At 35.6% G+C, this 21,676-nt stretch overlaps 2 protein-coding genes and 1 pseudogene across 2 annotated transcripts; 1 reads left to right on the top strand and 2 right to left on the bottom strand.

Annotated features, from left to right (window-relative positions):
• Positions 1 to 209: 209 nt before the first annotated feature.
• On the bottom strand, positions 210 to 3,105 carry LOC145631223 (pentatricopeptide repeat-containing protein At4g14050, mitochondrial-like). The gene has a single exon (XM_081683314.1). It carries the CDS (start codon positions 3,057 to 3,059, stop codon positions 1,200 to 1,202), a length of 1,860 nt encoding a protein of 619 aa, XP_081539440.1. The 5' UTR covers positions 3,060 to 3,105; the 3' UTR covers positions 210 to 1,199.
• Positions 3,106 to 6,466: 3,361 nt separating this feature from the next.
• LOC145633249 (cysteine proteinase inhibitor B pseudogene) lies at positions 6,467 to 6,901 on the top strand (annotated as a pseudogene).
• Positions 6,902 to 8,212: 1,311 nt separating this feature from the next.
• LOC145632425 (putative UDP-N-acetylglucosamine--peptide N-acetylglucosaminyltransferase SEC) lies at positions 8,213 to 19,266 on the bottom strand. Its single transcript, XM_081684803.1, has 28 exons — positions 18,789 to 19,266; positions 17,484 to 17,629; positions 17,276 to 17,374; positions 17,088 to 17,138; positions 16,772 to 16,888; positions 16,625 to 16,681; positions 16,114 to 16,233; positions 15,927 to 15,989; positions 15,724 to 15,802; positions 14,635 to 14,744; positions 14,472 to 14,525; positions 14,315 to 14,382; positions 14,078 to 14,180; positions 13,742 to 13,944; positions 13,489 to 13,585; positions 13,066 to 13,137; positions 12,860 to 12,936; positions 12,641 to 12,757; positions 12,475 to 12,559; positions 12,220 to 12,387; positions 11,107 to 11,217; positions 10,942 to 11,028; positions 10,732 to 10,859; positions 10,508 to 10,590; positions 10,312 to 10,417; positions 10,070 to 10,216; positions 9,392 to 9,512; positions 8,213 to 8,595 (listed from the first exon to the last, which is right to left on the bottom strand). The coding sequence occupies exons 1-28, from the start codon at positions 19,069 to 19,071 to the stop codon at positions 8,482 to 8,484; spliced, it is 3,066 nt and encodes a 1,021-aa protein (XP_081540929.1). The 5' UTR covers positions 19,072 to 19,266; the 3' UTR covers positions 8,213 to 8,481.
• Positions 19,267 to 21,676: the final 2,410 nt, after the last annotated feature.

Here is a 21,676-nt window from a genome sequence, read left to right as displayed (position 1 = left end):
ATGAGAAAAATATTATAAACTAACAGTATTGATTATTAAATATAGTAACCTTATCCCTAATCTACAATAACATATCTAAGTCTTTCCCAAATATGATCTCATAAATCCTAAACATCAAAACATGCAATAATTAAGTGATGAGTAAATGAGTTACCTTCAAAGCTCTTTCAATCTCCGCTTCACTCCGAGCAACATCCTCAAGAACCAAGATGACGGGTTGGAAAATGGCCAGGGCATCTTCAATAGCGTCCTTCTAGGCTCAGAATTTTTTTATTTTTTTTAAAATAAAAAATAAATAAAATTAAAAAAAAATAAAATTAAAAAAAAAAGGAAATAAAGGCAGATGAGGAAAAAAAAAAAAGATAACTAAGTGAAGAGTCACCTTGCTATATTTCTCTTTATGATAACTAACATGGATACATCAAACTAACCATTGGAAACAGCCAACCAGTTATGTTCTCATTCTAAATAAACAGGATGCACCTCTAAGAGAATGGGACTTCATATTGGTAAACTGATAACGGAATTAAATAAGACTTGTAGCACATAGTTAAGGGAACTACATCACTTTTGATTCTGTTTGTTGAATAATTGATTTAAAGATAGAGACACAGATTATTAACTTCATCTCCTTTTAACAAAGATCCCAACACAAACAAAATAACAGATGCATTTTATCATATGTTACAAGCAGACAATATTGATCATATATTCTAAAGGAATACATAGTTGCCATCCTAACTCCTAAGAAGAACACAATTTTTCTAAAGTACTAGAGTAATGATGTATTGCTGACTTAGGACAAATGTGTTCTTTATGTAAACTGATAACCTTCTAAGGGATGGAAAAGGAGCACAACTTTTTCGTTAGAAGATGCTTCAGTGTTAAAACTCTTATAAGAGTTTCATGAAAATTGATATTGGGGGTTCTTGAATCAGAGATCAATATAAAGTTAACAAATAACAGAATTTAGGTATCATCAGGCAATAGTTAAGATTTTGAGGACAAAACAAAAACACAATTCGGGGATCATCAGGCCATATTTAAGACTTCAAAGGACAGTGTAATGGTGTGTATGTGTGTTTAGAGTACCATAAATATGAACATTTTAAGAAAAGGGTGCTATAAACCTTTATAAGACTCCTGAGAAATGAAGAGGTAGATTACATCCTGTATACAGATACTCAGCTTGTAAGTGCCTACCAAAAATCACCACAAGAACAGCTACCATCCTTAAAATGATGAAACCTGTTGATATCTCGAACAATGATCTCCCTCTTTACGATGCTGCTTATGAATTTTAAAACCGTGTGACAATCCCCACAAGTTCGTAAATTTTTCACTATGCGTATGGTGGTACCAGGAGCAGATTTAAGCAAGCCATATGCAACAGCCCACCTTTCACTATGCCACAACAAATGTCTCTCCTTCTCATGCTGCTCCAGTTCATGTAAAACATAACTAGTATCTGGAACATAACCTCTTTTTCTCATCTCCATATCCAACTCCTCAAGCAAACCAATAAGTTTTTCCTGCATAGGATGAGATGTATGCCCTGCATAAAACACTTGACTCTCCTTTGCAAGTTCAACACAGCTATAACCAGGCTCTCTCTTCAAATCCATTGTAGACATCAATTTGCGAACTTTAGACACATTATTCCACATAGAAGCAGAAGCATATGTATTAGAAAGCAAAATATAAGAAGAAGGGTCTTCAGGCCCCAAGCACAGTAAATGATCAGCAACCCTTACAGCAACCTCTGTATTTTTGTGTTTCCTGCAAGCACTTAACAGAGCAGCCCAAGCAGCTTCATCAGGATGATATGGCATTGTCTTTAGGAGTTTCTCGGCCTCATCAAGGTGACCGGAACGGCTAAGAACATCCAATAGGCATGTGTAATGATGCAAAGAGGGCCTCATCCCATAATCTTGAACCATTGTATCAAAGAAATGCCGACCTTTGTTGACTAAACCTACATGACTACATGCATAAATCAACCCTAGAAATGTTACTTCATTTGGTTTTACACCATCAATGACCATCTCATCGTACAGAGCCAATGCTTCCTTTGCTTGGCCGTGTTGAGCCATCCCAACTATGATAGAAGTCCAAGACACAACATCTCTTTTGGACATACATGAAAAAATGCCTTTTGCTGCTAAAAGATCACTGCATTTGGCATACATATCAATGAGTGAATTGGAGATGAACAAATTACGTTCAAACCCGAGCAATATAACCAAGCAGTGTAATTGCTTCCCTAGCTGTAGTGCTGCCATATTAGCAGATGCTGCAATAACACTTGAAAGAATATATGGGTCAGCACCATGATCAACCTCTCTTCTCATATTCCTATAGATACTACTAGCATCATTCCCATGACCACTATGCACCAACCCAGATATCAAAGCACTCCAAGACAACAAATTCTTGTCAGGCATCCTCCTGAAAAGCTCCACAGCATCAGTTTTCCGTCCAATTCGAGCATAACCCGAGACCAAAGCCGTCCAAGAAATCGTATTTTTCACCTTAATCGAATCGAAAACCATCCTAGCATAGTCAAGGAACCCACATTTTGAGTATAAATCAACAAGCGACGACTTAACAACATCATCCTCATAAAAGGGTGACAGAACAAAATGAGCATGCACTTGTTTACCAAGCCTAACATCAACCAAGCTAGCACAGGACCTAACAAGACTAGCAATCACAAAATGATCAGGCAGTAACTTATCAAGCTCCCACATTCTAAGGAACAAAGAAAGAGTTTTATGGGGAAAACCAGCATGATTAAAAGCAGTAAGAATTGAAGCCCAGGATACAAGATCTCTTTGAGGCATTTCGTCGAACACTTTGAGGGCATGATCAATAACACCACATTTGCCATACATTTCAACAAGGGAGTTGGGTATTGGGCCATAATGATGTAGACCAAGTTTGGTGATCTGGGTATGGAGTTTTTGGCCAGAGGAGAGAGATTGAAGTTTTGCACAGGATCTAAGTTGGTGGAGATAATGTGAGCAAAACCATTCGATGTTCAGCTTTTTTGGGTGCATTAAATTTGTTAAACAGAGTTTATTACAAAATTGGCTGCTATAAATTGGCTGCTATAAATTGGCTGCAAGTTTTGACCTTTACAAATTTCAATCAATTATTCAAGACTTAAAGTCTTAAAATTGGCTGCTAGTTTTGACCTTGGAGGATTACAATTTCCTTACTAGTTACTACTAGTATTAAAGATTTTTATGTGACTAATAAATTTAGTTAAACTTAATTTCTGATGTTGACCCACCTTAAAACGCCGCCAAAATGATGTGGATAGATGGTAAGACGCGAGATCATTGAGACCACTTTTAACTTTATAAGGTAAGATATGAAGGAATGACACGAGATCTCTAGAAACATAGAGGTGCAAAAAGATTGCGGAGTCGTAGTTAACTCTCCTCAATTATTTATGGTGGATTGCTCTTATGTTCCTGAAGGTGATGTAAGTCATGTAACTAATGCACACAGTCTAAGGCTAGGAAAAGTGCTTAATGTACCCAATTTCTTCGTAGATTAGTTATCAATTTTCTTGGTAATACGTGGATTGATCTTACGAGTTTTACGACTAAAAGGCTCCCAAGGAGAGAGTTTGAGCTTGATGTTCCTAATCTCGAGCATGTAACGTATGTGGACTCTACGGTGTTCATCTACTCCATCACCAAAATGAACAATCTAGTCAATGCTAAAGTCGATGTTGTAGAACTTTATCTTGATGGTTCTATATTCGGTATTTTCAGCTGGTTGTCTAATGTCCAAAGTTTGTATCTCATGTCAAGGACTACATATACAATGCTTAGTTTTATCTTTGATCCATCCTTTAACAAGTTTAAATTACCTTTTTATTATCTCTGTTAATTTCTATCTTCTATATGTAACTTTAAGGTATTATTTGTGAGATATTTCGTAAAGATTTCAAAGTTGCAGATACACTAGTTTTTAATTTGATCAATGACGGTATTATATTGCTCTTTTGTTTGTAGGCATCGATAGCTTGTGGTACAATAATAAATCTTAAGCTGCCTTATGTTTGGTAACCTCAAGCATTTGCAGCTTTGTTGTGAGGGTTATTATAATTGGAATAGCGTATTGATAGAGCTCCTACACCGTGCACCTTTTCTGGAAACACTCACTTTTATGGAGGTCAATGTCATTTACCTTTACTCCTCTCTCAATTATTTAATCGCTACAACTTGACTTTCACTATTCAAGTATCCATTCATATACAAAACACTAACTGTAATTGGATTATTATTAATTACTATCTCCGTTAATTTTTAGTAGTAACAAAGGGTTTTATCCGTGAGACTTACACAATTCAATTTTATTGCAATTATAAATTAACATAGATAGTATTACTACTATTATTATTCGGAAAATGATATATACTGACTATATCAATCTCCGATCATCTCTGTAGGGAATCACGATGGACAACGACGTACTAGAAGAGAGATATAGGGAGGTATTCCTGGAGGAATGTGAGGCATGGAGCTGAGTAAAAGTGAAGAAATACCATCTTGTTTAAGGGTTCAACTCAAAAGAATCACAATATACGACTATTTTTGTACACAATGGGAAATGGAAGTGGTTAAATATTTTTTGAGAAACTCATTTGTTTTGGAGAAACTCATTTGTTTTGGAGAAACTCATCCATTACGTCCAGTGACAATAGAAGCTAAGATGTTACTTGACAACACGTTGAAGCTCATGAAAAGAGGCTCAAGGAATTGTTCAATAATAGTCAAGTGAATTGTTCTTTCGTTTCCTTGAAATACCTTTTACATTTGATGATTATAAATAGTCAAGTAACATTTTGTTTTGAAACTGAATTAATTAATTGATTAATTAATTACTATCCCTTATTGTTTGGAGTTAACAACGGTAAGAAATTAAAGGGCAATGGGTTTTTACTTTGTTGTCTTTTTTACCTCCCCCATTAGCTCGATTTGTTGTTTGTCAATACTTGTGTGCTCTTTGTTCTTCCATTCATTTCATCAATGAAATATGGGATACAAAGTCGACAATTTTTAAATGCTAAAAGCATTTTTAAAAGCTCTTCTCTGCTTCTTATATTGGGGTGTTTGGTTAAGCGCTTTTTGAAACAAAAGAAACTCTTAACCAATCACCCACCCTATATTATTTTTTGAAATCGTCAAACAACTCTATGTGTTTTAATTTATCAAAAAACTCCTAATTAAACACCCGAGGGATGAATGATAAGGCTGTTGAGCAACTTTGAAGCGGGGAATAGGGCATGGGATGAGCATGGTACTCGTAACCGTACAATATACAAGAAACCAAAACTAAGAAAATGATTGATTGATTCAATTACAAACGCCACCTCTCACACCAATCACGTGAGAGAGCGCACGTTTTGCTATGCATGGCCGCCACGCTAGCATTTAGGTCCAAACAAAAATGCATGGTTCATCTCAACTCCACGACAAAAAAGGTTACTAGCTTAGTAGTTTAATTTTTCTGTTATTTTTTTTTTTTTTTTTTTGACCGGTAAACTACGGGGAAGGGGCCCCATCCTATCACAGGAATGGGGCTTGTGAGGAGTCGAACCCCCATCACATGGGGGGGAGATGGAGGGACTAACCATCCCTCCATCCCCTCACTCCTCTAATTTTTCTGTTATTAGAGGCTTGTATTGCGTAACAATACTTGTATTTGACTAATACTCCGTATTATATTACCAATGACTAAAGTCGTATTTGGTGAAAAGCTAAATATAAATCTAATTTGAATTGATTTTTACTAATTTATTGTAAAATAAGCTCTTTAAATTCGATTACCGCCAAACAATCCAATTAGCTAATTATAGTGATCAATCAGCTCATATTGGCTAAATAAAAACATGTCCCAATTATTTGTAAGTCATGGTATAACACTATAACTTATTGATCAAGTAATTTTATATTAGGAAGACTATTTTAACCGTCCCAACTTGATCAAGTAATTTTATATTAGGAAGACTATTTTAACCATCCCAAATCCCGATCTCTACATTCCACTTTTAAATAAGTGTTATTGGAGTAATCTTCTCTGTATCATTCCAATTTTATCGAGTTGAATTTAAATCACGTAACGCCAAAATTGGAGTTTATCCCCCCACCGCTTTAGCCTTACAGTCCAAAATTCCACTCATACTCACACTGCTGTTTTTTCTAATAGATGTCTGTTTTTTTGCATGTATTATCAAACGCGGCACACCGTTCATGCTTCCACCTTCTCTTTCTTCCTATCTCCTACTCTTTCGTATTATACGTCTCGAAATTCTCACCTTTTTTTTCTCGTAATTTCTCCTACCTATTTATACCCTTCTACACTTCTAATGTTTTTGACACTTTCTCCCATTTCTTACACTTGTTCATCAAATTCATATCCCTTCAAAAAAAAATATACAAATCTAAAAATGCATAAACAAACTATTGTATCTCTTCTTCTACTACTACTCTTCATCTTCACTACAAAGGTGAATGCAGTACATAGAGGAAGAATGGTAGGAGCAAGAACACAAGTAAAAGACGTAAAAACTAACAAGGAAGTTCAAGAACTAGGCAAGTTTTCAGTAGAGGAGTACAACAAGGGGATCTTAAGCAAGCAGCCGAGCCCGCTTCAAAGCGTATCGAACCAGTCATTGGATTTTGTGGAGGTGGTGGAGGCGCAAAGGCAGGTGGTTTCCGGGATTAAATACTACCTTAAGGTTGAAGCCGTGCAAGGCGGTGTTAGTAGGACTTTTGATGCGGTGGTGGTGGTTAAGCCTTGGGTTGAGGAGTCCAAAAAATTGCTCAACTTTGGCCCATCTCCAAGGCCCAAATTTTCAGATGTTCCGACTGAACAAATGTAGGAAGCTGCTCAAGTGCTGAGAGTATAATATTTTTGTTCTTGGTTAAAGATGATGCTAATTAGTGATAATTTGCTTTTCTGACTTCTGTGATTAACAATAACAAGTTGTTCATCCTTTCATCAATAATAAATAATGACTTTGAATTTTCCGGATTATCCCTAATTTTCCATTTGATGTTTTTCGGTACTTCTATATTAAGCTTGTTGTACTGGATTTTGGCTGAATACGATTAATAAATATATAATCGGTTAATCGCGATATAAAATCATTATTAACCCCAAATTTTTTAAATTAAAAAAATATCTTCAAACTTTTCTGTAAACCAAATTTCAAACGAATGTCAAGTTCTGCTCACTGATAAGTTTGGCAAGTAAATTTGAGTTGTTCCAAGTTAGTCTCTTGACGAAAGTTAAAGAATGGTGGCTACTCTTTAACCATAATGTCACAAGTCCGAGTAAGATTTCAGTCGAGTAACAAACACGAAGTACTTGTTTGTAAATACTCAAAGAATGAATTTGTGAGAACCTCCCCTTTCAAGTGCAAATCTTCACCTCTTGCCACTTTATTGCCTTAGAAAGAGTTCCCCCCCCCCCCCCCCCCCCCCCCCCCCTCTCTCCCCCCTCCCTCAAATCTTGATGTATAGTTTAGTTTATTGTTTATATTATCTCGTCTTTTGAGTTTAGAAAATCCGTTTACCTGTGACAAATTAGTATTAGTATGGATAAGATTACTACCTGCCTTCCTTTTGCGCAGCTTCGACATAGTTGACATCATTCGGAATGCTAAAGCTTTCTGCCTCTAACTACCAGTCTACCACCCTCACACATTCAGACACTAGGACTACCGAAAAATAAACCCAGCTTCCTATTTCCAGAGACTTATTTTATCGCCTTCCTAGGTCAATATTATCATAGCCACCCAACCACACCCCTAAATTTCCAACATCCAGAAACCTTCTTCTCCTTCCCCCTACTACATCATAACTTCCATCATGTGCAGCATCTAAACCCAACCACGTACAGCAGCTGCACGACGGTCACCCATCACGAAAATATTAAGTTCAAGAGTTCATCATTGGTTACTTGCAGCTTCAAGGGTGATCACCACGAATCTCAGTGAGAGCATCACATACAGCTATAAGATTAGCATATGTTAACTAATTTCTTATTGACACCCTATTCTACCTGAATGATGAATTAGCCGTTCAATAATATATGTCAGCATGGACCACCTTGTTGAATCAACATCAGCGTTATTCTTCGTTGAATGTCACAACAACACCATTATTGTTCCTCGAGAGGAAAGACCAAAGAAAGAAATATCAGTGGAAAAATAGAGATGGAGAGGAGCAATGCACTCCAAAAATAAAAAATTAAGCAGATCTTTTCCCCCTTCTCCAATCATCCCGTAAGTGCAAAGCAACAATTACCTGAGTTTCAAGGCCTGACAGCTCCAGCACTTAAATACCTATAACACAATATAATCTCCATAACAAATCATTCTACCTTAACTTAGGCTCTTCAGGATATCTACAATGTTGTTATCTTGCATTGTGTTGTTATCTTGCATTGCAATTCATACTATCTGTCATAAGGGCATTCTAAATCATTCTCAGTCACTTTGAATGGCTGAGGATGCTGGCCAGCACAATATAAATTCCACATCTTGAAGTAGGCTCGCTCAAGGTTTCTCACCTGCATTCAATATGAGGTCAGAATCAGCAAGCAGCTGCAAAATTTACAACAGAAATATAGCAACTAAAGCAAATGAGAAAGCCATCAACTTCATCATATGCACATCTGTGCCTCTTTATAGCAGGCTAAAAGAAGCGTGCCAAACTTAAAATAGCTCATCGTGGTTTGAATTGAAACCTAAACTTGGAAATGCTTTTCGGAAAATATAGTCAAATATTTCATTCGTAAGAGATATTGTGGGTTCATCATATGACCTATGAAGAGAATTCATGGAGAGTAATCATTCAAAAGAAAGATTCATTCTTGATGAAAAGGCTCACTACAACTTCTAAAAAGGTGTACTGTACACCTCGTGAGATATTAATGCATAGGTGATATCTAGAAAGAGAAGTAACAAAAATGCATGGTTAAGACCAAGGTAGATGATAAGTAAATATAAATACAGAAAAAGCATAGAAAGGCCTTCCCATACACAATATATATAGGCAAGTAGTAAAAATTGAATTTAAATTCAGCATATATCGTATAATATGATTAGCCCTTGGGATAATTAGGGGATTGAAAAATAACTGCCATCATATCATCTCCTGAATGATATCTGTACAATGATTTTTCAGTTAAGTAACTAACATGCATAACTAGCTCTTTAACCAATCCTGTCATTTAAATGGCTTTGTCCAGTTCCCCATCCCCTTTAAAATATTAGCAATAAACAATGCAACAATATTAGGTTCGTTTATTAATTAGCAAGAGCTAAGGGTAACAGATCAATTAAAGAAGACAGACATGTACTCACCCAGCGAGCAGTGTCAAAGAGAGGACAAGTCAAGCGAGCAGCCTTCAATCTATTGGTAAGATCCTGAAGCTTTGGTCTATTTAATGCCAAAGACACCGCCTTTTCTTCATATTCTCTCAGGCTTTCATATACAACAATCAACAAACAAAAAAAGGAATCAGTGATGGTGCATTTTTCATGCACACACAAAATACCACATGAAAGCATGACAATGACCAGCAAAACACAAGCAAACAACAAAAAAGTGGGCAATGCACACATAAACTATGTGCTCCGTACACAAAAAATGCAACTATAAGGAGCTACGGTGGATTCGACTTCAAGTATTACACTGCCTAAAATCTATCCTCCAATACAGAAGTGTGATTCAACAGAGGTGCATCATACATTTTGACAATACAACCCACGTGAATTAATAAACCAGCCGGGTGATTATAAGGGCATAACCACAAGAGGATCCAGGAAAATCATATGCATCATAACCACCTACACGATAATGCTCTAACTTAAACCTTACATACTACGCAACTTCAACATACACAATGCATGAGATCAGACCAGTTATCCATACTGAACACAATCCAAAGCCACTCGATCCAGATTGGACAAAGAGGAAACACATTTGGTGGATGAAAAAAAACCATGGAGTACCAAGCACGCAGCTGGCTATATTGCTACCTGTAAACCACCATCTCGTCTCCAACACCAGTCGCCAAACACAGTGAACCAGCAACCCTGCTAGCCATCTTCTCCAAGGGAAGCGTCAACATTGGCAAACCAGCCCAGAGAACATCTGTGCCAGTTGTGTGCCCATTGCATAATGGCCTACCTCAACAGAAGCCAAACAATCAATAAAAAGGTAACTAGCAGACAGATACAAACATAATTTAGGCATAAAAGGTCCAAGTCCAAGTGCTTACGTGTCAAGACAGAGATCTGCCAAAGAACTGCGTCTAATATGTTCTCCCTTCATGGCAACATCAGTAAATATTATTTGGTCCGGTTGCACACCCCTTGCAGCAGCATCTGAAGACGTTACAATTCAAGATATCATTACAACAATCACATGAAAATTACAATCAGGCAATCGGCAAATTTTAGAAAACAAGAGCTTACATGCACGAAGCCTAGTCTCGCCTGCAGCTGGAAACCTCAGAAGCCAGAGAGCACTGTTTGGAACACGCTTAAGAATATTGCACCTGAGCAGAAGGGGGAGAAACAAGATTGATTTAATGTCAGTTTGGCTTATCATGAACATGAAGTACTGTCACAGTCACTGAAAAGCACAAGAGAATTAAAAGCGTGCACTCGCAAGCTCCAAACTAGAACCCATAATATACCAAGTGTCAAAAATGTCACGATCTATCTTGTACAGCTGATTAAAGCATCCAAAGATGAACTTATCCTCAGGCAGCCCATAATCTGACCGTTTAGGTTTGGTGCTGGGATCCAATACGTCACGATTTTTCTGAAACCAAATTATCACCACATTAATAAAAATCCCATAAGGCAAATAAGTGGAAGCAACAAGTATAAGTCAAAAAGAACACCTGTTTATAATCATTAACAAAGTAGCAATTGGGAACATGAACTAGCTTCTCCGAGTAAAGGTGTGACAAATGACTAGGAGAAACAAACTGCAGCAAAAATTTATTGGTTATGATTAAAGATTTTAGTTCAAACAGTCATTGAAAGATAAGAACTTCACTTCGCACCTCATCTGTCACCAGATATTGTATGTAAGAAGCACCCATGGTTCCAGGGAATCCCATGTATGAAACCTGTACAGGAGCAGGTTGCATAGCAAATATTTCATTCCTTGCACCCTGCAAAGTTATAAAGCAAGTTAATAACAGATATTTTGGTATGGGATAAACATGACAACACAACTCAAAAGTGACTTCAAAGTTCCAACAATACGAAAGCTCACATTCCCAGTTGCTATTACGAACACACATTTAAAAGCAATTTCTTAACATAATTTCTTTTCAATCTTTATTTCTATATAGAGAAAAGTAAAAACCATTTAAATGCAGTATGGGATATGAAAACACGTTAATAATTAATCCTACTTCAATTTTGGCAATGACCAGAGTTAAGAAGACATGAAGCAGATATAGCCAATAACAAAGCTGAAGAATAAAGTGTTAAAGCAAATATGTGCACCTAGGAATGCAAAAGGATTCCTGCCCAAATGAATCTAGGTCATTTCTCTTGCTCTAATGATGGAGCCACTTGTATAAAGCATAATAACATTCCTAACTTATGCACTGAAAATGCAAGTGAAATTATATAGGCCAAGGGAACCTAAAATTAAGAATCAACCAAATTAAAGCCAAAGCGATTAACACACATTCATTATTTGTAATCAAAGTAACTTCAAAGTAAAAAATAGAAATAAATAAAAATAAAATAAAAAAGCCCAGGAGTAGACCCAACAGCCCAAGCAGCAAAAGTGCCTCAAGTCCCCCCCTCAAAGGAATCACCCCATGAGCCATGTGACTTAGTGAATTTCTGCTACCACTGCCATTAACAAAAGACCACATCCAAATTTTAACTGATCACTCAGTAACTTCCAAATATTGCACCTAATTATAAGCAGCAGTGAAGCGAAAGGGGAAGAAAAAAAAAATAAAGTCCTAGTGAAATGTCAAGACAGAAGACAATAAACTACTGAACAAATTGAGGAGGACTAGAAAGAACAAAAAAGGTTCCAACCTATATAAGCAACCATAAAAAGTACTGAACAGATTATCTTTAGCCACACAAATTAGTAAACCTATAGCAATCCATTATCCATAAGCATCAAATTCAACAAAGCATCATACCTTCGTGTACCCATTAAGGTTAACAAGGATCTGAATATTGTCCGCATTAATTAATTTAGCAATCGCATCAGATGACAAAGATGAGACATCAACAAAGTGCTCAGCTTCTGACTGTGTGCGCAGCCTCCACTCAGAACCGTCACTTGGACTCAAGGCATAACAGAAGACCTGCCAGCATAGCAACAAACTTTCAATCACAGCAAAGATTGTATCCTTATACATGACATGAAATACAACAACTCAAATAAAGTATACCTCGACATTTTCTCTGTTGTGCATACCAAAGACAGAACCCATAAGATGTGACAAGGGATGATTACCAAAATCACTACTGACATATCTGCAATCCACACCATAATCTGTCAGACAAGAAGTGAATTTAAAAGTAGATTAATAGTATGTTGAAGGGGTTTAAACATACCCAACCCTCAACCGCCTGCTCCCTTCATCAGTCTTTACAGGCATCAGAGCAGGATAACTGAAGGAAGGAAGTGAATATCGAGCAGCAACAAGAGAACAATGCTCTGCGTATTTACGACTGCAGTAAACAAACGAAAGGGAAAAAGAAGGTTAGAACACCAACAATGATTTAATTCTATGGATACTAATACATCAGCATCTCCACAAAAGTGCTACTCACCTAATTTCAAGTGCGAGCAATGGATCCAGAGGGTAAGCAAAGGCATGAAAGGGTTGCACACTTGGAACAACAGACATCTGACAAGCAGATTAAAAAAAACCATTTAACACATAGAAATTCAAGTCTAGAGAGACATGAATGGAGAATAAAGAGCTCCACTAAGGTATATCCAGAGGGCAAAGGGCAATGCATAGAAGATTAAAAACCTGAATTTGCCGCCTTAGTATGCGCTCAACTTCAATGAGCCTGTTATCTAATCCCTCCCAGTCACATACACACTGCACAAATAAGCAGTTAACAAAATAAAGTTAGAAGCAATTCAAGCAAATTGAACAGCGTAGTTTCAAGTAAAAAAAAATGTAGTCACAGGCATGCCCTTTCAGAGATGAGTTGAATATGGAGAACATGCAATTACATATAATGAAGACCATTTCTCATACATGACACGAAAGGCCTCAGACTCTAAGCCAAGAGTCCAAGACTAACAATACAAATTACAATGAGCCTTGGAATCTAAGTCTAAATTCAATAATATACAATTACAGTAAGCTAGCAGACTTTGTATAGATTTGTAAAATAAAGGAACCCAAATTGCCTACTTATGGAAAAACCATGTGTCTGCAGCTTACCTGTAATGTATGAAGGAGATTACATGTTGCCTCTGGGAAGTCAGGACGTAACAACAACGCATGCTTATAGCTTTTTATAGCTGCTTCCACATGGCCACTGTGGATAGAAAAAAAAAAAAAAAAAAAAAAAACCCTCGTTTACAAACATGAGCAAAACAAAACAAAAAAATTTAAAAAAATAATTTTTAAAAAAAAAACAAACAAACAACCAAAAAGAAAAGTCCCTAGCAGATGAAATAACACAATGCTTAACCTGTCTTTATAAGCTGAAGCCAAATTTGCATGAGCCTCAGCCAAACTAGGGCGAACTTCAATAGCACTTGTATAATCCTGGATAGCTTCATTAACTCTTCCAATTTCCTTATATGTATTTCCCCTGTTGAGGAGCGCATCAGCTGCCATTGGATCAATCCGAAGAACTTCGGTGTAGCAAGTCAGAGCGTCCGCATAATTACCCTGGTGCAAAAATAAGCAGATATGAAATATAGTTTAACAACCAAAAACAAAATACATATGTCCTCTAAGCATCAAACAATTTCACCATGAAATAAAAAGAAAAACCTTTAAGAAAGCAGAATGACAACAATACCTGCTGCTTATAAATTATTGCAAGGTTATTGTATGGGGCAGATAATCCTGTGGTAACGCTAAGGGTAGCCTTATAATACTGAGCAGCAGTACCAATTAAATTCCTGTAATATCCCCAATATTTAAGTGTTAAGAACTAGATATTAGACAGTGAAATCAACTTCATAGAAACTAAAGCAACAATTCCATAATGCAACACGAGAGGCGAGTAGCTAAGATGGAAGCTTAAGCAACTTACCACTCCAAATAGATGTTACCAAGATTAGTCAGCGCTTGTGGATGGCTAGGCTGCAGTGAGAGACATTGCTGCAAACAGTAATCAATGCATTAGTTAAGACGTTAACAGAACAGAAAAACATAAGGCAATAGGTACAGGACACGTAATTAGCACATACCCGATAGTACTGAACAGCATCCTCAACTCGGCCAGCATCTTTCAGTGCATTACCCTTGATCATCACAATGAAAAGAAGATTAGACACTTGAGGAGTTGCAAAGCAAACTGCAAGCAAACAATTAAGAAAAAACTACGAGAAAGAACAGAGCATAAAACCCAACCAAATTATTGTAAGCTTCCAAGAATCCAGGATCACGAGCAATGGCTCGTTCAAAGTGAGCAATTGCCATATCCATCTGTCCTTGCTCATAATATATACTACCAAGATTGCCTGGGAAGATCAAATTAGTGAGCAGAAAGTAATGAAACATTATAAAGCAAGTTCTTAAGGACTTAACACATGAAAGAATGTCATAGGCATTTATATTGATAACTCACACAAATATGGAATTCAAGAAGAAGCACATAACACAACCAAAAAAAAGTAACACAGCAACAATGAAAAACAATTGTGACACCAGGTTCAGGAACGAGCAACAAGACTACACAGAAATACAATATTACATTGGCAGTAGCAGGCAAAGGATGAGTAGGACGAAAAGGCATCCCCCTGAAAAAAACTTTATAGTCCACCAGAAAGTAGCACCAGGTTTAGTAAAAAAAAAACAATTATCTTTGACAGATCAGTTGAGCCACAATAGGATAACATCAGAATCAGTGAAGATTTTTCTTCCAAATTAATCAACCACACACTTGCCAAAATCAAGTAACAACTTATAATGTGATAAAACTTTAAACAGCAACACCAACCATGGCTTGAGAATGAATTCTAACGTTGGTAAAATCAAGAAGAACCCGACACCATTTGTATTCAACTACCACAAAAGGCCTATCTAACATAAGCTGAATTTGTCGACTCTACTCTTAAGCATCAAACATTAAAAGATTATTTGCCTAACCAAACGTTAGCAGAGGCTGCTTTAAAAACTAGACATAAGTTCAACAAGAACACAATAGCAAAATAGATAGAAGCAAAAGAAACACAGACTAATTAGAAAGGTTGTCAAAGAGATGGAAAGCGAAGCGTGGAGAAGCAAAAGCATGTAGTAGCACTAATAGTATTTTTAAGATGGAAAGAGAAACAAGGAGATGTAAAAGCATATAGTATCAGACTAGCAGCCGGATAAAACAATAAAGTGCAATATAAAACACATTCAGATGTTTTAGTGCTATAATAACTGCATCACAATATGGTCAGTTTGGTCACATCTACAACTTAAAGCGCATCTGTAAAACATAGTTATTCTCACCATAAGCTATAGCATAGTCTGGTCGGATCTGCAGTGAATGTTGGTAACATAACATAGCTTCTTGGGGCATTCCCAGAGTCTGTAACAAGGACAGATGCGGTATTAGATGGATGGCTTGAACATTATTTCTTTCTTTTTTTTTCTTCTGGGAAAGCAGTGCAACTACTCCAAAAAACTACAGCGTATATCCTTGAACAGCTTACCTTGTAAACATTTCCTAAATTAAGATAGGCATCTACACATGTTGGCTTGTGTTTGATAGCTTCCTGGTATACATATGAAGAAGAAAGGTCATAAAAAAAACTTATGTAGTAAACAATACAAGGAACTGTATAATTTAGATATATATTGACTTTCTTCACATAAAATGAACAAAAACCATCTAAGTACCTTGTAGCACTGAACAGCATTATTGTAATCTCCTGTCTCCGTAAAAAGCCCAGCAAGATTGGACCAAGCAACAGGAAGTTTAGGCTGGACACGAAGAGCCTCAACATAACAATTGTAAGCCTGCAGAGAAGATAAATTTAAACAAGTCTGAAATGTGGAAAGAAGATTTTGGGAAGCACAATAATTGACAAAAAGGATGGTAGAAGTGTAAAGCCATACAAAATGTACCAACAGCCATTCCTCCACCCCAAACCCCCCCCCCCCCCAACAACCCCCTCCAGCAAAAAATAAAAAATTAATAAAAAAAAAAAACGTGAATGAGTTTAACCTATGGTATGAGACTATAGAATTTAGATAGTGAAACGTATCAATTTTACCAAAAAGACTATTGCAAGAGATACCATATCCACAGAAATAAAAGGAGACACTCTTTGACATAGTGAGCTGTTTATTCACACGTGAGAAATGTAAGACACAAGTCAAGACTCAGCGATTCAGCTACTTTTCTCACCTCCTGGACCAGGCCTTGGGCTTTCATCAAATTACCCAGCGTACAACGAGCATCAACCTTCAAAAACAGACAAACTGTCAATAACAAGCCACTAGCAATCCAGTCCACATAAATTCATGGACATGATCCAAAATTCCAAATAATTACCAGATTAGGATTCAATGCAAGGGCCTGTCGGCAGCATTGCGAGGCTTCCGTAACCCGTCCTTTCCGCATATAAGCATTGGCTAAATTGGACCATGCATCAGCAAAATTGGGTCGAAGCTGTGACATACAAAATACAATAAAACACTAATAAGACAAGGATGTGAGCACAGCATTTGCAGGTTTGCAAACCATTACAAGAAAACAGCAGATGAATAAAATAAAACAGTATACAAAAGTAGTTGGCAGCCAAAAAGTGACATAAATCAAAATCAGTAAACACTATTGAGTATTGACATATTCAGGCTCATAGAGTTACCTCAATTGCAATCAAGTAATAGCGGATAGCTACATCAATATTTCCTTTCTCCTGCAAACAGGTAGAGAAGAGATCAAAAGGACTTATCACCAGCTTAGTTTAAACATTTTTCTGAACTTTTCATGAAACAATGCAAGTCTGATTATAGAGCCAACATATTCAAATAAACTAGAAGGTCTGCAAAGTACCTTCCATGCATTTGCCATGTTACCATAACACTCTGCAAAATGAGGATCAATTCGAAGAGCTTCTTCATTTTTTGCAATGCATGTATCGAAATCATGCAGCTAAAACAAGTACAGGAACAAACAGTGAGCTAATAGATTACAAGTATCCAAACAAAACAAAATGTCAAGCAAAATGAATCATATTCCACCAAAAAAATCAACATAAGACCTGATAATAAATAGCACCCAATAGCAAAAGATTATCTGTACGGCGAGGGTTTCTCTCGAACAAATTATTGCTAAAATCAAGTGCTTGCTTGTAGTTCCCAGATTTGTACTTTTGATGGGCAAGAGTCAGCAAAAGATTGTCATCAACTACAAAAATGAGAGAGAAACATTATTTTACAACAACTTGCTATGCACATGGAATATAACATACTACTTGTATATTGCAATCATAATCAACCAATAAGATGTACATTAGCTGAACAAAAAGACCCCAAATTAACAAGTACAAGTACAAATATACCCCAGAAGTACAGCAATTAAGACAGAAAAGTACATGATAATAGTCATAATACCAAAGATAAGTTTTTGGCCCCGAGTTCAGGAAATTTAACAAGCAATTTCTACCATCTCCTCTTTTCATATTAATGTTGATACACTTTACAGTGAAAACTAATACATAATGTACAAAAAAATTATATGGAAGGACGCTCAATTGTCCCTTTTCTAATCTTTTGCCAATTACAATTAACATTGTAGAAATACAACAAAAGGTTTCTCTTTAAAGGAGCACATAACTGATACCATCATCAGTGCCCTGTCCCAATAACTGCAAGAATTACGTTTTGCTAAAGTCTAGATATGCATCATTGCAGCAGAGAACAAAAAATCGGAGCACATTTACCACAAACTATATAATTCAAGAGGCGCAGATGTAAACAATTCCGAGCATATATCTAGTCCATAGTATCCTCCACAAAAAACACATACTATGGCCATCAATAATCGGAGTATTAACCAACACAGAATTACCCTGTCGATAGCTGCTTAAGAATCATCCAGTTCATAGTATCCTCCATCTTTTACTAAGTCGATAGCTTCTTAAGAATCATCCAGATAAGACATACAAAATTCGCTACAAACTACCAGAATCCTCTAAAATTTTATGCAATTTTCAGTATGACTATAAAACATAAAGTTTTCCGCAAATACTCATCATTCGTTGGAAAAAACAAAAACAAAAACACTGCCAGAAAAATAATCGGCTTAGAAGCTCAAAGAATATTGTTTTTTAATCGAAAAATTTTAAATTAATTGACTTAGAAGTTCAAAGAATATTGTTTTTTTAATCAGAAGTTTTCAAATTAACATCCTAGGATAACTGATCACTTCACAAACCCTAGCAACTGGCAAAAAATCGAAACTCAACAATTCAACTTATCCAATACTAAAATTAACAAATGAATTACCGGAAATAATGCAAAATTATAGAAATTATTGTCGAGATTAATCGCAAAAATCAACACACCTTGTCGAGGATCCAAAGTTTGCGACTGCGAAGACTTAACCGTCGACGTCGAAGACAACGGCAACTGCAGCTGCTGCTGCGGCTGATGCTCAGAATGAAAAACAAAAGAATCATTACGATCGAGCGAAAACGGAACCCTAGAAACCTGCAATTGTCGCTGAAACTGCTGTAAATGCTGTAAATTCTGCGAATTCTGCTGTAATTGCTGCGAATTATGGTGTTGTGATTGCAAATTCTGCTGCTGAAACTGCTGTTGATCGTTCTGCAACAGTAACATCTCCATTTTCAGTCGAATTTCTCACTCTTGGAGCGCTTGAAATGCTAGGGGTTCGTTAGTTTCTCTCTCTAAAAATGGAAAAGGGTTAATTAAGAGGAGTGAAGAGAAGAGTGGTGAAGGAGGAGAGAGAAAATAATGGCGCAACAATGGCGGATTTGCAGATCAATTTACGCGGAAAATCTCTCGCATTCTGACGAAAGAAAAGAAAAGAAAAGAGAAGAAGAATCCTTAATTGTTGAGAATACTTTTCTCAGATTTTGATGTTGCCAAATATATCCCGATTTTTTTTTTTTTTTTTTTTTTTTTTGGCAATATCCGGTTTTAAATTTATTTTTTTGGTATAGGATAAATTATTGTATGATACAGTTTTTTAAATTGAGTAGTACGTTTTGACCTTAGCACTATTCACTTATTCTCATTTAACCGTATTTTGTACTTTATAGGTAATGAAAAATATTGTCATGTGGGATCTTATTAAATTCGTCACTATATATAATTTCAAAATATCAACTTTTTATAATTTTTATTTATTGATAATTAAAAATAAAAATGATTGAAGTTATGCATAGGCAAAAGCGACAATTAAAAAAAAAAACCGATGAAGTTAATGATAAGTAGGATTGTACACAGTTTGGTATGGACCATAACCAAACCAGACCAAATCGCACTTTAGCGGTTTGGTTTGGTTTACGGTTTGGTTCCAATTTTTTGGGAAGTACGGTTTGCGATTTGGTTTGGTTTTTCAAAAATTATAAACCAAACCAAACCGTAAACCAGTAAACCGCATTTAAAATAGTTATTATATATTATTAAAAAAATAAATTAAAAAAATGAAAAATTATTAGAAGACTATACAGTCAGTATACTAATATACTCTATACTCATTCTCAAATAGTTATTATATATTATGTATAATTTTTAATACTAGTATGTGTTATTGTGTTAGCACTTAGCACTTGATTAGTTGGTTGTTATTTTGATTAAAACTTTGTAGTATAAATTAATCCCTTTGGCCTAATTATTTAAACTTTATTATAAATTTATTAATATTAGACAACTTTTAGGAAAAAATGGCGTCTCATCATAAACCGCAAACCAAACCGCACCAAACCGCATTATTATTGTTTGGTTTGGTTTGGTTTCAATACTAATATGGTTTGGTTTGGTTTGGAAAATTGACCAAACCGTATTTTGCGGTTTGGTTTGGTTTAGATTCAAACCGCACCAAACCAGACCATGTTCACCCCTAATGATAAGGCTACAAATAAGCATTTATGAGCAATAACCTATTTTTATTGGGACAAACTTTTAAATAAATCAAATGTACAATAAAATATTGTACATCCTTTATAAAATTACCCTAAAATGAGCGAAAATTACCCTAATATGAATAAAAGTTATCCTGATATAAATCAAAGTTACTAAGTATTTATGCTTTATTGATAAAAGTTACCCAAATAATTGTAAAAGTGACCCTAAATTTGATAAAAGTGACCACCAATGTACAGCAAATTATTGTACACCGAATGTATATAAAAGTTATTCTTTTATTGGAGGTGATATTCAGTTTCTAAATATCTTGATTCTTATTTTTCACCACTTTACATTAATCAAGTTAGAATGACTTTTTGCTTCAAAAAAAGTTAGAAATATTTTCATTTTATTTGCTATGTGCTCAATAGTAGGTAGAGTTTATATACTTGTACAAGAAATTCTTTTAATTCAAATAAAAGTGTATGTCCATAGTAAATGTTTAAAAGTATATTCGATCATGATTACCACCAGTTTTAACCAACTAAGCTACTATGCACTCCCTCCGTTCTATTTTAAATGCATCACTTTGACAATTGCACTATTCACACCCCATGGTTGACTTAATTGTTTCACTTATAAAAAATAAATAAATGTTATTATATAATATATCATTAGATTTGTCATAATGTCTAGTTTCATAATATAATTTTGTTACAATTTTTACTAATACACAATTAAAGATATTAATGGTCAAAGACGCGTATCGGAAAATATACCGACCAAACAAATGCATATAAAAAAATAGTGGGAGTATATCATTTTGCAGTGTGTATATATGACTACAGCTCTTAGATTTATAAATAAACCTCTAATACACTTTTTTAGAAATATACGACAAAATTATATATTGATCAATGTTATGTTTGGTGAATTAAGATGCAACATCATTTTCGTAAATTAATAAAATCACATGGAATGCAATTAAAACCCAAAACAAAAGAGAATTCGAGAGGTTTGAATTAATTCCATAATAAAAGGAGGGTATTATGATAATTTGAAGTGGACAAGACTTGCAAGATAAGTACCAGAATCTAGGAAAGTCTATGCTTTTATTTCTACGGAGTATTTGTTTGTTTGTTTTTTTTCCTTTACCAAAAAAAAAAAAAAAAAAAAAAAACAGGGGACAGCTTATATTTTACGGTAAGTGGTTAGGTTTAGTTTTAGGTGCACTTTGTCAAAGAATGGGATTTGATAACTTTGTCGGGGAATCAACCTTCACCACATGTTTGAAATGTGTGCTTTGTGAGTTTTGTCAAGCAATGAGAAAAAGAAGAAACTCATAAAGTTGAAATTTTGA

The sequence above is a fragment of the Chenopodium album genome, chromosome 5, assembly GCF_948465745.1.
Source record: "Chenopodium album chromosome 5, dcCheAlbu1.1, whole genome shotgun sequence".
NCBI lineage: Eukaryota > Viridiplantae > Streptophyta > Magnoliopsida > Caryophyllales > Amaranthaceae > Chenopodium > Chenopodium album.
This window is presented reverse-complemented; position numbering and strand designations above follow the sequence as displayed.

Coding starts and splice junctions, on each gene's coding strand:
- LOC145631223 (XM_081683314.1), bottom strand. CDS start 3,059: ATGCACCCAAAAAAGCTGAACATCGAATGGTTTTGCTCACATTATCTC.
- LOC145632425 (XM_081684803.1), bottom strand. CDS start 19,071: ATGGAGATGTTACTGTTGCAGAACGATCAACAGCAGTTTCAGCAGCAG. Junction 15,803..15,926: donor ATTTAGGAAATGTTTACAAG/GTAAGCTGTTCA, acceptor TCCTTGTTACAG/ACTCTGGGAATGCCCCAAGA. Junction 12,388..12,474: donor ACAACAGAGAAAATGTCGAG/GTATACTTTATT, acceptor CTATGCTGGCAG/GTCTTCTGTTATGCCTTGAG.